Source organism: Acromyrmex echinatior, chromosome 4 (genome assembly GCF_024713525.1).
Source record: "Acromyrmex echinatior isolate Ae372 chromosome 4, ASM2471352v2, whole genome shotgun sequence".
In the NCBI taxonomy this organism is placed as follows: domain Eukaryota; kingdom Metazoa; phylum Arthropoda; class Insecta; order Hymenoptera; family Formicidae; genus Acromyrmex; species Acromyrmex echinatior.
In genome coordinates, this window is record NC_141855.1 from 2,178,009 (window position 1) to 2,197,814 (window position 19,806).

Genomic DNA, 19,806 nt, shown 5'->3' on the forward strand with positions numbered 1-19,806 from the left:
ACAAGTGTTAAGAGAAAGTAATTTCTTTTAATTGTGATAATTCTTTTAACTTTTATAATCCTATGAAATGTAGTTTCATGGAAACATTTCTTTTTTTATAACTTTTTATGACTTTGCATAGAGAGAATTCAAAGTTTTCTTTACAAAATAATTGTATCTTTGTCGATTGTTTGATATATATTACTGATTTAGATCTCCATCTTCTTCATAATCAAATAACTTTAAAAAACAATTTAATTTATCTCTCTCTTTCCAAAGACAAAAGTAAATATTGATAAAAGATCATACTTATTCATTCCCGTCGTGCGACGGAAACTGGAAATACAAGCGCGCGACTCCAGTTACTCTCTCAATTTCCCCGTTTTTCTCATTCGCACTTCCGTTTTGGATAGAAAGGAACTGAGAGAGAAACGGAGAGAGAGAGAGAGAGACAGAGAGAAAGAGAGCGAAATGGGCGAAGCGCGAGAGAGTGAATCCGGAGTCGCACGGTAATTTGGCGACATCCGCCATCGGTCGCACTTGTACGCGATCCAATTTAAAAGCACGAAGCCGTAGCAGAGAGCAAGAGAGAGAGAGAGAGAAAGAGAGAGAGATGGGCCATTCTTTCATTCGTACGCAATGCGCTTCGTACGTACGCACGTTGGTCCCATTCATCGACCGCGCGTTGTTTTTTATTTGCCATTCACCATCTCCGCTGCCGCCGCGAGTTAGGAGTGGCGGGGCCCCCTGGGACACCAGCGGAAGTACTTTCATTGTAAACGAGGGACCGCCATCCCTTCGTTTTCGTCTGCGACGTCCGCGCTGGTCATTTGCGTATATCGCACTATCCCGCCAGAATTACCCGATTATTGCCCCGAACTTTGTTATATCACATGCGATTAAGTTTTATTGAGGAAAGGACAAGACGACCAACCCTTAATACACACGATTGGGTCGTCCGTGCGGTACACGTTTCTTTTCTTCGAAAAATTAGAAGCATCAAGTATTTATAGTATACAGTATTTATGTATAAGTTTCTTAAATATACAAATACTTTTTAAAGATATTACAATACAAAAATCGCTTAATAAGTTTTGTATTATATTTGTTAAAGCGATGAAAATTAAAAATTTGTGTGTAGTAAAAAACCTAACCTGCTGAAAATCATCATGTGTACTAATGCTTAAAGAAGCCCAAGAGAAGAAAAGCGTATCTTCCTGATATCATTCATTTAAGTTTACTTAATAATTCGATCGGATATTACAGTAAGTACTGTAAATTAAAGCCGTCGTACACAAATGAAACACACGTAAAAATGTGTGTTTAATGTAAATATAAAAACGAATTAAACCATAAAATCCTCGATACATTTTATTATGCTGTCAAGTGAAATCTGTTTGTTATAATCCGAAATATTTACACTTTTACACAGATTAAATCGGTGTACAACAACTTCAATATGCATTAGTGCGTCCAATCGAATTCGCTATTAGTTATTCCCTTTGTTATATAAATTATGAAGTAATACGAGATATACATCCCAAGTAGCACAGCGCTTACAAAGCGCTTAATAAAGTGCTAAAAAAGCGCATATAATCGCTTTTTTACCGCTGTGCTGCTTGGAATATGATATTACTACCCGTGAACATCACATAGTGATATCCCCAGCGGATGGACAAATGGGAAAAAAATTCGCACAAAATTCCAAAGGGAATTATTTCACATCCTGCAGAGATTTGATACAAATTAATGATTAGATGCGGAACTTCTTACCTGATCGATCTTGCATCTCACGCCACATCCTACCTCCGAACTCAGGTCGTCCGTTCGATTCTGGAATAAAAAATACATCCCATTTTAAACCAAGTGCCTCACTTAACGAAACTTATCTTAATCCCAGAATAAAATAAAAATTAATAATAAGTTAAACTGTATTAGTAATTTATATGGAACTATTATCAAGTAAGAAGATCTAGTCTTGACTGTATTTGGAGCGCGCTTCTTATTTATTTATATTATACAGATAAAAAAAATCGCTTCTACACGTTAGATCGTTGATTTTTAAGCTATCACGTTGATACCTACATCGATCGTTGTGATACGCGATTATGGCGAATACAGGGGGACCGTCGAGTGAACGCAAAAAAAAAAGAGATGTTGAACATAATGACGTGAGCGCGATTATGTTACGCGCAGGGGCGGCGGAAAATAAATTGAATCGCTTGCCGTCTTTAAAAGATGTTAAACTGTTCCATCCGGTTCAATTGACACCCCCAGTGCGTGTATTTGACGCGACACGCTGAAATGAATCGCCGAATATAATCGTCCCCAAGGTGCTCGGAGCCATCTCCTCTCGCTCACCAACGCCACAGATAACGCGAGCTCGTTACAGCGGCTGCACCTGTAGTACGTTACGCATTTCCGGGACACAGGTGCACGTCCGGCAGTCGATGGAACTGAGAGTAATTGGAAAAGGCCGGTCGTGTCGAGATCGGCGAAGGGAGAGCTGAACGCAAATAGAGAAGGGTGCGAAGTGAACCGTAGTTGCTGGTTACCACCATGGGAATTTTGGACGTTCGATTTGTTTGACCGTCATCTAATTATCATAATGTATTTAATTATGGAATAAACCCCACCTGCGGAATGCAAATTTGTATTTGCTGTGAGAAAGGTCGACGTTAACCAGTTGAAGGATTTTTGAAATTTGCATGAGGTCTAGTCATATTCTTATTATATTTCCAAAGTATCTATCTCCATGATTTTTATTACTGTAATGTTTGAAAAAGAAAGCAAAGCAGGTCTTTAAGGAATGTCTCTATAATAATTCTTTACATTTTGAAGGTGTATATGTAAATATCGATATTATTAAATTGTTTGTCAGCTTTAATTTAGAATTATATTTCAAGATCAACAAGTAATCGGCGCGCAATTTACTTGAACTGGAAGTTGTGAGATTCGTGCAAAAATATTATTAAGTTTATTAAAAATATTATTTCGATTTGATCGAATGTGGCCTTTCTTGCTTATTTGTTTCAAATATTAAATTCTAGAATAATCGTATGCTAAATTAAATTCGCACGCAGTAATTTCTTTTTATGCGGTCGACAGCTGTAAACATTCATTTACGTGATTAAGTAAGTTGGTCAAGTAGGGTACCGTTACATAAACGGAACGTATTGTAAATTAAACATTATAGCTTCATGTTAAAATTAGACGTCTTGTCCATTTTTCGCAGAAGCTCCTGCAAATAGCCATGCGGCGTGTTTTGCGGTGCTACGTTTAACTTCTAATTTTCGTAATTGGATAATGCGCACGTAAATTGTCGCGAACTAAAATTTCCGCAGAAGCGACAATAATCGAGAGAATTTCGTGCGCGACGTCGAGATACGCTCGTGTTTTCCTCACGCGTACAAATCGCCAGCGAGCAAACGGCGAGTTCACCGATAAGGGTTAATCGTGAGAGGGAGATAATGTTTTCGCGTACTATCTCGTCTCTCTCTCTCTCTCTCTCGTGGATGTATCAATTTTACGACGATTTTTCTTTTTTTTTTTTATTTTACTCGCGCGGCTTTCGTCTCGTGGAAATATCTTCCCGGCAGCGTGAGCCGTTGTTTAACTTTGCTCGATTAATCAATCCGGCTTCGCGCGTCATCGAGAGATTTCTCGGCCGTATTTGTCGCTGTACTTTAACGTATATTATTTATAAAATACATGAAATACTTCAAGATATCGCCAAAGGTGTATTTTGTTTTCCACAACACGAACCGATATATTAAGAATATCACGCCAAACTCGTATCAATTTAATTCACGTAATAATCCTATGTTAATTCTTGTTTACATCGTCGTAAGTTATTTCGAACTTCCTCGAAGAAAACAGAGATGAATAAAGAGAATAAAGTATCGACTATTTGAAGAGGTGAGCAAAATTTGCAGAAGATTTCTCGTTAATTTCCTTTTAACTTCGATTTATTCAATTAATTTTAATATTTTTAATTATATTTTGCTTTTATAATGTACTTTATACGCGTTATTATGTAACGTATTGGACACGATGCAAATCATCGATTTCTTTTAATTTTTTATTTTTTCATCAAGCTAGAAGGAAGCGCTATGCGTTTCCTTCTAGGAAATAATTAATAAGACAAATCGTTTTTCTTGATAAACAATTCCTAGGAAATATTCCTCTTTTCAATCTCAAGAGTAATTTGGCAGAATGATTCGGCTTCTTTGAACGATTAATTTTCTTCTTCTTCAATTAATTCCGAATGAACGACTCTTCGTTAACTCGACTTCTTTTTCGCGAGTGCTTCCACTCTTATTGCGAGTTCCAAGACGAAGAGTTCGTCTTATTGTTAGAGAAACAAAAGGAAAGGACGGAGAAATCACCTGCTAAAAGAATGGCTTTATCTGATCTAAGGTAATCAACTAATGCATAGCTGCCCGTCCTTCTGCACGTCCTTTCGTCGCGTCGTGTCCAACGTCTCCGTCACGCTCGACGACGCCGACCAACTGTTGCGTCTTCCCGCCATCGACCCGACATAATCTCGAAGACGGAAATAATAGCGGGTGTCGAACACGGAAAGCTCTAGTATTGCAAACGGAAGGGCTCGTTCACCATTCGGTTAAATGGCGTTAGGATTCCATCGCAAACATTCTTGAGAAATTCTCCCTCTTCGTGTCAATCATTGTGCATAATCCTCATTTACATTCATACTGTGAATATGAATATCTATCTTCTTTTCTTCAAAAAGATTTTGCTGCGATTTCTAAAAATTTAACCAGACATGGATTTGAAAATAATTTTGAATCATTAATAATTATACAAAAAAGCGTAATGAGTAATGCTGTAAAAAATTTTGACATTCTAGCAATCATAATTACTTTAGTAATTTTAAAAATTATTTTCAGATGTCTAATTAAATTTTTAGATACTTCAACAAAACCATTCCATCTGAATTTCTTTCATTATTTAACTAACTTTTAACAAGAGTCTAATGAATATAACTGACAAATATTTCTTTCTTAATTATCTTTCATCTTTATTTTCATCTTTATTTCCAAAAATTAAAGAAGCTGAATAAAAAATGTTTTTGAAGGAATAATAAAAGACTGTAAAAAATAAGCTAAGTAACAATGAAGTTAAGACGGTTGCTAAGGATCGACCAAACATCCCTAAAAGTATAGTTATTACAATAAGATTGGAAGGAGCGACGGCACTTGATACCTGTCGAGACGAAATAATATGACATGGACATGTTATTTTGCACGCACGCTGTTTCAAGTTTAAGGTAAAAGGTGTCGAGTTTTTTCCTGCGGTCACCAACGTGCACGGTCGCACGGTGTTGGATGTACACCGGCCAGTGTCCACTCGGTTGGAACAGCGGCCTAAGATGGAGCAATGCCTTCGACGATCAACTCGCCGAAAGGGCGAGTGTTGCGAAAGGGACGATGAACATGTCAATTCTTGAGAATCATGATCCCAAAATAAAAAACAAATGTGAGACACCGCCTGTCGTCACAAAATATCATTTGCGAGAAATTTTAAAATATTCAATATTCTTTACTTTTTATTGTTTAAGGCAAATAAAGGAAAAAAATAGAATAAATTTGAAAAAAATTATATAATATATATATTAGAATAGATGGTATCTTGGAATGTCTCTATTATCATATTTTCTGAGATTTTTCGTATTTTCTTTACATGTTAGTTAAAAAGGCGCCGCCGGTGTCATTCGAATGCACGCAAATGTTTTCTTCTACGAACTAAGTCAATTATTCTCATATTACGTCGGGAATTGAAAGGATAGACATTGCAGTTGAAGCTGCAATTATTAATGTGACGACCAGGAAGTTCTTCCAGCTTCGATTTCGTAATCATCACACGCGCATTTTAATTATATCTGACGTGTATTTACAATAATTACATTGTCTAAGTTGCACGTCATAGAACTCGAAATAATTATTTATATGTATATATAAATATATATATATATATACATATATTTATAAATCATACAATAATTTAATAAGCACAATATAACAGAAATCGTTAAATAAATCGATGACTTATCTTTATATACATAAATATAACATAGAAGTTGTAGAATCAAGATTAGTTTCGATTTTTGAAATATCGCCAAATAGAAGATTATAATACGAAGAAGATCATAAATAGAAAAGCCTTTAAATTAAGCTAGAGATTAAAATTAGAGCTGGTGCCTTAGTGTTTAATAATATTTCTATATTTTCTAGTTCTGCAAACTGCACGCTGATTAGAATAGATTAGATAGAATTAGATATTGTCGCGAAATTGGAATAACAATATTACTAATTCAAATGATGCTCAAACTTAACGCTGCTAAATTAATCATCTTTAAACACTAAAAAAACTTAACGCGAAAAATATCATCTTACATAGAAAAAACGGCTTTGTTAAAATTTCTAAAAATTTAATTAAATATACATTAGAAAATAATAGTATTGGACTAGAAATAATTACGAACACTCAAGCTGCTTGCTAAAATGTCCAAATTTTTTGCAGCATTGTTCATGTTTTTACATAATTATTTTGACGATTCAACAAAATTATTTTCAGATCTGTATCTAGCTAAATTTTTAAATACTTCAGCAAAATCGTTCTTTCCTTGCAAAATTCACTTTACTTTAATATGATTTAATTACTATCATATAATATTATAAAGAGTTAAGTTTCGTACTGAGAGAAAAGTGTACTAAATTTTAATAAATATTTGTTTGAATAGTACTAGTTAAACATTCACTAAATGTAAACATATATTTATTTGGTACAAAAAAACCATAAATTGATTTAACTATTATATTTTTACATTTATTTTCCATAAAAAATATTTATATTATTATAGTAGATACTAATCAAACAATTATTTATTCAAATTCATTACACTTTTCTCTCAGTATAGTACAAATATATAATTTAAATGGAAACCCTCTCCCCAAAAGCTCCGACAATTTGAATTATTGAAGCGATTAGGTGTTTATGTACATCCTGGCGTGACTAATGCGATCTGACAAAAACCATACCAGTGATCGTTTCCCATGAATGAAATCTGCGATGTTGATGCGGCGCGAATTGAATGGAGCGTAATAAAAATTGACGATGACGTTGCTGCGACGGGCCGACCCCGTTTAGCTGTACGAGATGAGAATCTGGGTTATCGTTGACCTTAAGTGCATTGCAGCTAATCCTAAGGCGATTGCGAGAGATGCTGCGATGCCATCCAAATGCGTTTTCGATCGCGTTCGTGCTCGGCACGAACGAATTTTTATCCCCCCCCCCCCTCCCCCAATAGTAAGTGTTGATTACAAAATAAATAAAATATTAAGACGCACCCTCCCGCAGTCTGGATTTCTGAGAAAAGAAGTGTCGCCCTTTCGTCATCACACGCGATTAATCTTCCTCGGTATTTGCTCTAATGCATCCAACTTGCAGTTCCATACGGGTCTACCCACATCCATTTCACTAAGTTCGGTACGTTTTCGTGGAGTTACCACGGAGGAAAAAAACCCTCATAAAAACTAAATTGACGATCCATTACGTCCCGTCGCCGATAGATCAAAGATTTCTGTCTGAGAAAATAAAAAATGAAAATTTTGTTAAAATCAGTTTTCGTTCTATCAGTAAGCGATTAATTTATAATTCAAAAAATTCAACCTTTTTTTTATAAAGAAATATATTTTTATTGCTTTCTTCGTAGTCCAAGCTAGAATTATACACTTTGCTTATTCTTCTGGATTATCGTTATGTTTTTAACGCAAACAAATCCTGGGAAACGCGGTGTCAACCGCTCTCAACTGACGTCATCCCAATTAAAACGCGTACGTACGCGTTGACATATATACGTTAAAAGTAACCAACCGCGGGATGGTTTCGAGCGGGTAATGAGTGGCAGCTGATGTTTTTAACTTAACTTTTGCTCTTAGAGCTAATTAACAAAATTGAGAAGGAATCCCATTGTACCGACACTCGTCCTCCTCGATATTTAACAAAAGTCCTATTATTCGCACACTTTTTCCCCAACGCGAGAAAATACGGACTCTCATCTCGTCTTATCTCGTCAAATGAGAAATTGTTTATGCAAAAATCTCTTTATAAGAAATGTAAGTCGATTTCGCTCGTATTTCTCGCATTAAAATGATAATGTGAACGATGAAGCGCGTCACTCGCTCCAGATTTGCGTCATGATTAAAGGTGAAATTTGCACAATTACCGATGCGCCGCGAAGCGAACTCCCGCCGTTGTAGGTGAGAGGATGTGGCTGACAGGAAGTTCATTGTATATGGCTACACATATAATGTTGCATGCCGGACGATCCTGCATATTCGACGTAACATCAGACTCGTCGCGCGAGAATCCGGGGAATCCCGTTCGACATGTACCTTGAACGATAGGATTCGCGTTACTTATTTCACGCCAAAATATCATTTTTTAAATAAATATTCTTCCAAAATTTAAATTATCCAATTTAAAAAATCTTTATTTATTGAACTACCTTTTCGATTTATGCTCGAAGTGTTTTCATCTTGTTTGATTACATAAATTTTTTGCACACTTTTGTTTAAAATACCATCAGTTGTATTTGAAAAGATTTTGCTGAAATATTTATAATAAAAATTTAACTACATACAGATCTGTGTGTGTGTGTGTGTGTGTGTGTGTGTGTGTGTGTGTGTGTGTGTGTGTGTGTGTGAAAATACTTTTATTAGATGATTAAAATAATTATGTAGAAAATTCAAACGTGATAAGCAATACTAAAAAATGTTTTTAATTTTAGGAATCATCTTGAGCATCTGATAGTACAATTTACATTACGTGGTGACGTTAAAACATTGAAAAGGAAAATATCAGTGTAACATCATTATCTCTTTTTGTCACTTGTCCGTAAGTATTTGTATTATTTTGATTATTTTATGATACGAACGTGATTTTTGTTGTTACTTTATTATTTCAAGAAATACATAAATAGACATCGGATTTTTATAGACATTGCAGATATTTTTTACAGATACGCAAAATATGCAAATTTATACAAATATGCAAATATGCATAAATATGCATAATATGCATTTTTAGAATGTTTTTATAACAAGACAAATTTCTATTTTTATGTTATTTTCCAATCTGCTTTCTAAAAAAATATGAAATTGCATAAAAATCCGATATTTACACATAACTATGTGATAAAATTGTTTCTTACAAGAATGCTGTTATAATGTATGTTGATCTAATGTACGCAATTAGTGTGTAAATAAGTATACGTAATAAGTGTAAATAAGTATGTAAATATATAAATACGCAATAATTAAAAAAAATAAATACATCATATTATTATTTAGACGATTTTTTGGGTATTAATAATTAATTATAGTATTAATTTAAATTGTTCTTGGCATTATAATATTTTTTAAATATTCGACTATAATCATTTTTCTAAAAATGTTTTTTTATAATGTATATTTTAATTTTTTATATAATCCTCTTTAATCAAATCGTGTATTTAATATTTAAATATATAATTTTATAATTACAGTTCTATAAAATCACTATTGATAATTAATTAATTTTAAATATTATTATAATATTTTAAATATTAATATTACATAATTTAAAATCTTTTTCATGGCGTATGGCAATTTTTGTTGATATAACTTTTCTTTTGATCAGTTACCTGTATTGATATTATAACATATTTAAAGCCGATGTATTAGAAAAATCATATATCTTGAGCAATATCGAGAAATTATTTATTACATTAAGTATTAAGAATTATAGTACTGATTCAAGATTAGAACGTCAGGGTCGACGATCAAGAAATGAAGATGTTCTTTGGATATGTTATGCAAGCTTAAGGTTATCTTCTAAGCATCACCCTGAGAGATAACTTTACTATCCTTGCGTGTTTAGTAAATAATACGAGGGCACCATTTTTTGTACCATTTTTAGTCTAGATGAGACTGCTAAATATTTTAGATTAACAATATTTTTCGACATAAATCGCATGTAAACTTACTTTCTAAATAAAATTCTCTTCTTAAACAAGAAAAGTTTTCCCTATAATCTCAAAATTTCTTGTACAAAAACACATCGATGAAATTAAAGATTTTGTAATAGTAACATAATCAATATAAGCAATAAGGTATATAGCATATTGTATAATTAAAAGCTATATTTATCCATATTTATCACAGAGGTTAAACGTTTGATAACTTAAATTGCATACAAAATTTATTTTAAGTTGATTTTTTTAAAGGAGTAAATTTGTTCCGGTTTACATACCTTTTAAAATTGATCTTTCAAATTTAAAATTTAATGCAATAAGTTCAAAGAGCCATATTCGATAAAGGTTGATCTTGGTGTCTAATAATATTGTTGCTTTTAATTATATAATTTCTCTATTCATGCAAACTGCGCACTAATTATCTTTTATTAATGAGAATTATAAGAATCATGATTAGAATCTATAAATTATTACAACCATCGTTTTACCTGTAGAAAGAAGTATTCGATTAAAATTGTTATTATGCGATTATGCTCTCTTTCTTTTAATCATTTTCTTTTGATCATTTAAAAATAAAGGATCGGGAGAGACGATTAGTAAGAGAGAATGAGTTATACATTATAGATAAGAGATCGAAGAAAGTGATTTTTTTTTCTAGACCACGCTTCTCCCTTTATCTATGGCGGCGGCGGGATAATTGATTCGTTAACGCGCGGGCAAGGAAGGGTTGCGAGAGTTCGATGACTTACAATATCGCACAACTGTCATAAGCTAATTAGTAAAAATTAATTCATCACCAGTCTGTGCGCGGCATCTATTCATTGCGAGAAATAGAGTATTGTAATATATAAAATTGCAGTAAATTTAATGACTAAAATAATTAAAAATTAATGAAAAGAAAGATATGGTTTACACAATCAGAAATATTTAATTATGAATAATATCGTAATTATCTTTGTGTGATAGGTGCATGATTGACATGACTTATTTACTTTGATATGTCGACTATATCAATATAGTTATATGCGATCTGATTGTGATAATCAAAATTTATTTAGGGGACTATTTACTATGAATAAGCTATCTATAGACATAGTTACGATAATCGATGTCACACTACAAAGCACGATGTGTGTGTGTGTGTGTGTGTGTGTGTGTGTGTGTGTATGTGACAGGAATTAAATTATTAATAAGAATTAATTTCTTAAATTGAAATTTATAACGGTTTTTATACCCCTTTCCCTAATAATAATTGATCATTTAAAAAATTATTATCTTATTTGATATTATATTGATTTGTGAGGATGATACCTAAATGAGAAGAAACATCCAGATTGCACACAAACTTGAGCAATGATCTGATACCAGAAGGCACGTCGGCGGTGCACTTTTTGAGGAGAGTTAAATTGATAATTGGTACCAATTCCGTTCTCGTCAATTGTCAAACGCATTGATTAAAACCTTTTTCATGCCGAGGTCTTTCGCACGCTGTCGCAATGGATCAGTTTATTTTGCTGCTTGAAAATAAAAAAGTAAAAGTAACGCTGATTGTGCTATAAATATATATCTTTGCGAAATTTAAGCGTGTACAATTTTTATTTTATAGAAATAAAGTTTTTTTCGACATTTTCAATCCCAGAAACTAAAGACAATACAAAAAAATGTACGAAGTGTGCATACAAAAAGTTTTAAAAATTTTATTCGTGCTTTTTATTGACGTTTTCATAACATATACTATATAAATTAATAAGATTATATTTGTTGGAAAAAATAATGAAATATAAATTCTAAAAATTCCGATCACACAGAAAAATAAAATATATTATATTATAAACTTCAAAAATTCAGATCTAATAGAATATATATTATGGTGTGCGATACGACATGCGATCAGTCATAATTCATGTAATGAACAATAATCTGAGTCGGCGAAGGCGGCGCGCAAAAGAACGACGTTTTCGTCCTTCTCCGTAAGAAAGGGATTAGATGGCCCTGTATCCGTTACGTGCTCGTCTTTCATCCTCGACGCTATGCTTATGGGCTGCCATGATGCGCCGTCGTGTAGTTAAGTTAATTAATGAATGGTACAGTCGAGCTGGAGAGTGGACTTAAATTGATACGTCCTTCGCCGCTCGCGCACAGCCATTTTCGTGCCGCCGACGCTCGGCGTTCGCAGCTGGGGATGCTTGCGCTATCAAAATGCATCGATACTACTCTTTTCATCCTGAACACCTTTTGGCATCATTATTTCATTTTCAATAATAAATATCAATGTCCGAAAGAGTGCAGAAAGTAGAAACGCTACATTGTTAAATCATAACGTTTTATACCTTTTCTTTGAATTATTTTTAACCCTTTAAATTGCCACTGTTCTTACTCAATATATCCTTAATGGATTTAAACAATTTAACTCAAGAATTAATTTGGCTGACATTTAGTTTATTTACTAAGTGCACATGCGCATTAATAAGAACGCTGTTTGAAATTAAGTAATTCAACTACAGAAATGGATTAATTAGATGTGGTTTTTTAAATTACATACATTTTGTATTAAAATAATACTTTTTAATTCATTTAGAAATCAAAAATAACAAAATGTTATTTTAAGGAATCGGTTTAAATCTAATTCTTTAATTTTTAACAGCGTGGCTAAAAAATTAATTTTAAAATAAATTTGATCTTATGTATTTTTATGTGCATATTATTTGTATTAATATATTTGTTGTTTTGTTAATATTTCTATTTGATTATCGCAATCGGTTGTCAATGCCGCAAAGTATCTACGCTTTTGCTAAAAATGGCGGACAGCATTGCGATACTCCTGGTATTTGAACGAATGGAAATTGAATTCCTATCAAACCTAAGCACGTCTATTCGAAGTAAGTACATGATTTTCTTGCGTTTCTGACAAATTGACAATTCGAAGGGAAAAACTGAGTCATGACTACAAGGATACGTTTACGTGCATTGCATCGCCAAAGAATGTAACTAGGTCGCCGAAACGACAAATCAACTCATCGACATAGATTTCAAGAATCGCGAACAACACTATGATCTTTAAATATTCCTCATTAATTAACACGTCACGTCAACGACAATACCCGCATTCGACGCGAAAGTTTGAATACGCAAATCGTCGTTATACGTTTATCGAGAAAATATTTACAAAATTAACAGCTTATTTATGATAATAGCAATGAAATTTATATTTTTGTTAAAAAAAAAATTAATTCTGTGTTTTTCAAAGAATATAAACGGAAGAGTTTGAAATCATTTTACTTAACTTGCAGAATTAATAAGATTAAATTTTTTTATAATATTTCTATATGAATTAGAAATTAATTGTTTATTTATTATTATATATTATTTATGATAAATAAATAAATTATATTAATTTATCAGTAAAAAATTATATTAATAAATAAAAATATAAGCATATATATGTATAATATTTAAAATATTTTTTTAAGTAATATAATTAGTCAGTTATATTTAGCACGTCTTGTACTTATAATGTTGCATTATTATTAATATTGTATCTGTCCGAATTAACAAAATTATGTCTCAAGAAATCTAACGCGCGTTTTTACAATAAGACAGTACGATGTGATTAAAGGTATTCGTAAACAACATTGATGAACGCAACGAAAAATTCCGTACATCAAAAACATCGTAATCAGCTCGTAACTGTACAATTTTACAAATTATAGGCTATCCATTATTTTCGATGTACACTGGAGTCGAATAAATAAACTATCACCTCATTTCCAAAATACTTATTATCAGTTCTCATTTTACTTGCACAAAAAAGTATCGTCTCGTTTCTCAGCAAAGGTAGATATATCCCACATTGAAATAAGTCGCAATTTGTTTGTAACATTCCTCAACATTTTACATAGCAATAAATGAAACAACAGAATTAAGGATAGCATATCAACAGGTATCTAATATTTCCCAGAAGGGAAATAATGCTAATGGGGAGATAATGCTCTTCCTAAACATTATTTTTCCTCTCGACACGTAAAAGCTTTCAACATTCTTCGATTACGAAGGTATCGATTGTTTAGTTTGACTGTATCAACTTACTTCAATATCAATCCCTTTTTATCACAGGGGGAGATTTCTTACCTGCGTGAGATCTAAGTCCGGGCATTTCGAAGCGCATTCCTCCTGAAGACTGACCGGAACGCGATCCTCCAGATCCTCTGGCAGGAGCGCGATAACCGTTGCTGCCAGCACCAGCACCTTCAGCAGAAAACATCCTGTTGCTAACATAATAACCCCCTCCCCCCCTTAAATCCTTGCACACGATCAGCTTCCGCTCGATTTTCTATCAGCGGTTCAGCTGCCGATAATCATCGCTCCTCTTAATCTTCTTGATGACTCTTGAATGCGTTAATCGAAACGATGCCTCCACATGGTCCCTCGACGATGATTGCTCGAGACGCGTCGCGACGCCTGTCGTCGTTACGTCACGTGCCGTGGAGATCACGTGCTGAGCGATCGCATCAGCAAGTGCGTCGGAGTTGCGATCAGATTGGCCACTTCCGCTAAATATCCGGAGAAAAATGGCGGGGCGACGCCAGGCGTCCCGGGGAGCGCACGTTGCGCAGTTATCGCAGATAACTCGACGTTGCTTATGGATTATTTGAATGACAATAGAATTCGTTTATTTGATGAATACACAGACGTCACCACACTAAGAAAATTGTTCTGGTTGTACCAACAAAAAGTACAAATTCCGATTATATGAAACAAAATTCTGGTTCTGTAATTGAACTTCGGGTTATCTCGACTAGAATGTTGGACAGATTTAATTATCAATGTTGGATTTGTATCTTTTTAATCTTTTGAACCTATCAGAATTCTAATTAATGTAACGAGATTTTCTTTCCAGAGTATTAATTCTTTTCGTGAGAAGAAAAAGGTGTTTTTTTATCGCGTTTTCTACGCGCCCGTTTCATGAGGCACAAATATTTATCTTCGGATGTTATTCTCTTAGGTTTTTCCTCGCGATGCTTCTCACGATCAAATTACGGAATTGCTGATAGGCAAATAATCGCGGTGTTTTTCTCTTTCGACGGGAACCGATGACGCGGGGCGACGCGTGTGTATCCGGTTGCACAAGGCAGTAATGCACGCTAATATGATCAGTCCTCTTCCGCAGTTTCTTTCAATGTTCGACCGGCGAAGCGATAAGAGGCGGGCAACGAACGTTCTCGCTCGAGTAAAATTGTGTCGATCGAAGAGCTGCGTCTTCGTGATACCAGGCACAAAGTCCACTTTGATCGATTTTAGCACTGCGAAATGTTCTCTGTACCCAAAATCAAACCTTGCATTCTTCACGATACCGCGCAGAACTCTCAGGGTTCTCCGTCACTCTCTTTGCTTTTCGAGGACAACTTTTACTATCAACTTCGCGCAGATCTTCGTCAGATGTCTCGTTTTGCGAAATCCGTGATTTTATCACAATCGTTTTTTATTGCACGTTTCGGAATCCGCTGTTCGTTGCTGGATACGATCTGTTGCGTTCGCGTCACGCGGTTTGAGTCGAGCGGCGCGCAACGCGGTCACGTTGGTTGGCGAGCATAAGAGCAACTGACTCCGAATAGCCACTCCAGAGTCAACCATCCCCCACCACGCCGTGAGCACCCTTATCTGCCGTGCACTCCGGTTGCGGCCAATTCTTCTTGGTGAAGGTATACTCCGCGCTCAGAACGCGTATCTCTGTGTAGGTGCCGGCAGTTCAAGGGAGGAACGATCCGAAGAGATCCGTCTATTCGTGCGGTACCGACTACTGACTGGCTGGTCAATTGACAGATTGACCTCTTCTTACTATCCTCGTAAACTTTCATTCATCCATTCGCACGTGCCGCTAGCTAGCCGCCGATAGTTATCTTTGGGGATCTCGAGATGCTTAATCTCTAAATCTTTTAGAGTTAAATCTCACTCCAAAAGACTGAAAATTGAAGCCAGTCTTGAAAAAAGAGTGAAAATGTTTTCACTCTTGAAGAGTGACAGATTTTCACTCTTTAGGAGTGAGATTTTGAAGATTTCACTCTTTTGGAGTAAAAGTTTGGAGTGAAAGTGTTATATTTTGAATTTTAAAATAAAATTGGACCAATAAAAATATTTTTAATTAAGTCAGAGCATAAATTTAATTATGTATTCCTATTTTTGATTAAAGCAGATCTTGGTGCTTAAATATTTCAGTGTAAATTTATATACATATTCAATTCAGCAAATATCCAATTCGCACGTCGAAATCTTTTTCATCAGTCTTGAAATGCAATCATGAACAGAATTATGACTATAATAGTAATATCACATATTAAATTGATAAACAATTTAATAATATTGATGCTAACAGACATCACATAAAAATATTAATAATTTAATGTTAATGTAAGAATATTAAAAACTGTAAATAATTTATTGTGCAAAATATTATCTCAACTGGAATTTAAACCTGGATCTTCTGTAAAATTTTCATACTTTCATGAAAAGTGACTTTAAATCAGCTTTAAAAAGATTGCCAAGTACAGATCAAAAATTAAATCTTAAAATCCATATTTTACTTATTTTTTTATTTTTTTATTTCATATATTTCAGCAAATCCTTAAATATGTGAATGTAAATTAAATGAATATGAATGATTAATCCAATAACAGAAATAACTTTTAACAAATATTAAAAACTATTTCTTCTTTTGATTTGAGATAAATAAATATGTTTCTTTTATAACTAGATGATTATAAAAATCATAAAAAAGTACATTTTTCTCTAGAAAAGCTTTTTCAAATATTCAGTTGCAAACTGCAGAGCAATAATATTTTAAAATAACATTTAACGCTATGGATATTCCCATTAAGTACTCGATGAAAATTTAAGCAACTTTGATTTTTTACTTAGTTCTAATTTAGTTTAGTTAGTTCTCACATCGATACAAAGTACATTTGAACACAAACATCAAACGAAATTTTTTCGTGTAGACCCTTCGAAGAAGCGAAGAAGAATGCATCGCTCCAAATTTGTGTACCTTTGCCGCCTAGGACTTGTTAATGATATCCTTTCAACCCTGAAAGGAATCTCAAGTTAAAACAAAGCTGTCCTCTTCGAAGAGAAATAATCATTAAAGTTTGCGGTTCTCGTATAGTACAGTACTAAGAAATATTTTTAAAAAATTCTAGAATATAATAAGAATCTTTATTTTTGTATTAACAAAATAATATTTTATTTTTATTCATCACTTTTGACATAAGATTTACCTTATGGAAAGAATTTTGCTTAAAAAAATATCCCAAAAATTTAGTTAAATACAAATCTAAAAAACAATTTTGTTGGACCATCAAAGTACATGAAAAGAAATTTCAAACATGATGAGCAATGTTGCAAAAAGTTTTGATATTTTAACAAGTTTGAGCGTTCTACATAATTATTGATCCAACGAATCATTTTCAGATTTATATTTAGCTAAATATTTAAATACTTTAACAAAATCGACCTTTCTGTATATATTAGGTGTTGGAATTAATTCGTAGCGTTTTTTAATGAAAGAATGTTATTTATTTCACATGAGCATTAAAAAATACATTAATGAAAGTACTTCCCATCACTTGTAAAACGCTACGAATTAATTCCAACACCTAATATTTTTTTTTACTAAATCCACGCGGGGCCAGATTTTAGATATCTTTTTTTAATTAAAAATAATCCATACTTAAAATTAATATTATATGTTATTTCAATCTCTGTAAACCAGTAAACCAAAATTTAATATTAAAAACATTTTTAATATTTGTCATTCTTTAAATTACTATCAATAGCACGTAAAAATTCCTGGGACTATCTCCGGAAAATGGGAACATTTGTTAATCTTATTTAAAAGTGCCTAAAGAGAAAAAAATTAATTGTCGGTAATTGCCGGTAAATTTAGGTTCAGTCTTGTGCTTCTGCGAACCCTTTAGCTCTTTATATACTGTTATTCTTTGTGAACATGTTTGTTAGCCGTGAGCTCATCAAAATGGTGATTCATTTTGACAGATTAAATCTGCAGCGAACAACGAGAGCCAGTCACAGCATTTGTAGTGCCATTGTTAGCTGTAACGCTTCTTTCTTCACGATGACCCGAAGAAGTTACGATCAGATCGATTCAATTCTTAACTTGTATTCGTCGTTCAAAGACTTTTCTGCATGAATTTGATACATATAAAAGCAGAAGAAACAGAAAATAAAAGACCTGTTTCGAAATTTTACAATTTTGTTAACCAGATCTTTTTATTTACCCTCATATCACTTGAAATATTCTCTTTTTCAGTTAATATGCCTCTGCTAATGCCATTTCTATTTGTAGAAACAATTCTAGTGAACATTTTTCGAGAACGTAAGTTCCATCACATTGAATGATATATTTTTTAAATCGATGATTTTTAACAAACATCATATTTTCAGAAATACCGAATCCTAGATGTAACGGAACGGAACATACAGAGACGCAAAGGTAAGATAATAATTATAATTTTCGTATGTACAGATTGCGACTAATGAGGAAAACTATGCGGTATAAACGCAAGCCGGTCATATAAAAAACTCCAGCTTAGATATGTTTTAATGTGTTAATGTCTTGGCCGTTGCTTGACTTCGTCACAGACGGAACATGTGCGAATTCTTGGTCTAAGTACGTCATATATCGCGTACAGAAATATGTATTATTTGTCTACACTGCGATGCTAACAGAATTAAAAGATCTCTCTCAGTAATCTGAGTAATCTCAGAAAGTCTCTCACGTTAGAAAAGTTCTATGATAATAAATATTAATTTATTTTCACAGAACAGATTTAGAATGCGACACGTATATGAATTATCTATATTGAATGTAGACCAATATTTAGCGAATGTGTGCAAAGTCGGCGTATATCCCTGGTAGCAAGCTACGTCATTTTGTCGTCAACTTGCTACCAGGGTTATTGGCCATATCGTCTGAAGGCTTTAATGAGATTTTTTTATCAAAGAAAGTTCTGTTGAGAAACATCAAATAAATGGTTATTTGAATTATCAAATTTCGTCGCTCACACGTCGAATATATACATTGGAAGATTCTCTCTCTTATAACTGAATCGAAAGTTTGAAGGAAAGTTTCTCAATGAAAAGCAACGGAGATCTCCAAGTTAGCTCTCCAAGTTATTTAACTAGCTTTTTCTTCCAGCACGCGCGGTAGGACCGAGCCAACTAGAACGGATTAAGGATATAGCGTTTGTTGTAGGCGCATAGATCACGATGATGAGCCGTAACAAGTGCGTGTCGAGCGAGAGGTAGGGCGATCGTATATACACGAGTATGGGGTACAAACTACAACCCGTACAACCGCGTGAGTTTCGAGTGAGTTCGCGCTCGCGCGATCGGCCGAGCGAGTTGGAGGTCGGAGGTGTATATTGGCCATTTCCGCAGGAAGTTCTAGGTAACCTGTAACCGCCATTGAGTTTCCAACTGAACGTGCCACGGATCTGTGCTATCGTCTCATAACGCGATGCATGCCTGTGCTCTGGATCTGCTCGCTGGGGGCGCGTCGCGCCCCCAAAACGATAATTCTCGCAGATTCTCCGCTCCCGATCTCGCGCCCGATTCCGACCTTTTCAGTCTTTCCACAATGGCTCGCACTGAAGAACGAGCAATGTTAATTCCTTCCAGTAGATGTGATGGAAAGTTCTCTCTATTCTCGGTTAGCGGCGTTCTTTTCACGAATATATGTCTTCCATTAAAAAAAGAAATAAAATTACGCGGAATATATACAA

The 19,806-nt window shown here is 33.9% G+C and overlaps 1 protein-coding gene and 1 long non-coding RNA gene across 5 annotated transcripts in view; one reads left to right on the forward strand and one right to left on the reverse strand.

Annotated features, from left to right (window-relative positions):
* sev (receptor protein-tyrosine kinase sevenless) overlaps positions 1-16,066 on the reverse strand; it is a 39,619-nt gene extending 23,553 nt beyond the window's left edge. The window contains exons 1-2 of one of the 4 annotated variants that reach the window (XM_087405258.1): positions 14,144-16,066; positions 1,753-1,812 (exon numbers count right to left, since the gene is read on the reverse strand). In XM_087405258.1, the coding sequence (XP_087261384.1) occupies positions 1,753-1,812; positions 14,144-14,290 (207 nt within the window). In that variant the 5' untranslated portion in view covers positions 14,291-16,066. The remainder of the gene's footprint in view (positions 1-1,752; positions 1,813-14,143) is intronic. The other 3 variants (XM_087405259.1, XM_087405260.1, XM_087405262.1) reach the window with 3 other exon arrangements.
* Positions 2,066-5,103, forward strand: LOC147909863 (uncharacterized). Its single transcript, XR_015544777.1, has 2 exons — positions 2,066-3,897; positions 4,399-5,103. It is a non-coding gene; the product is annotated as an uncharacterized LOC147909863 (long non-coding RNA).
* Positions 16,067-19,806: the final 3,740 nt, after the last annotated feature.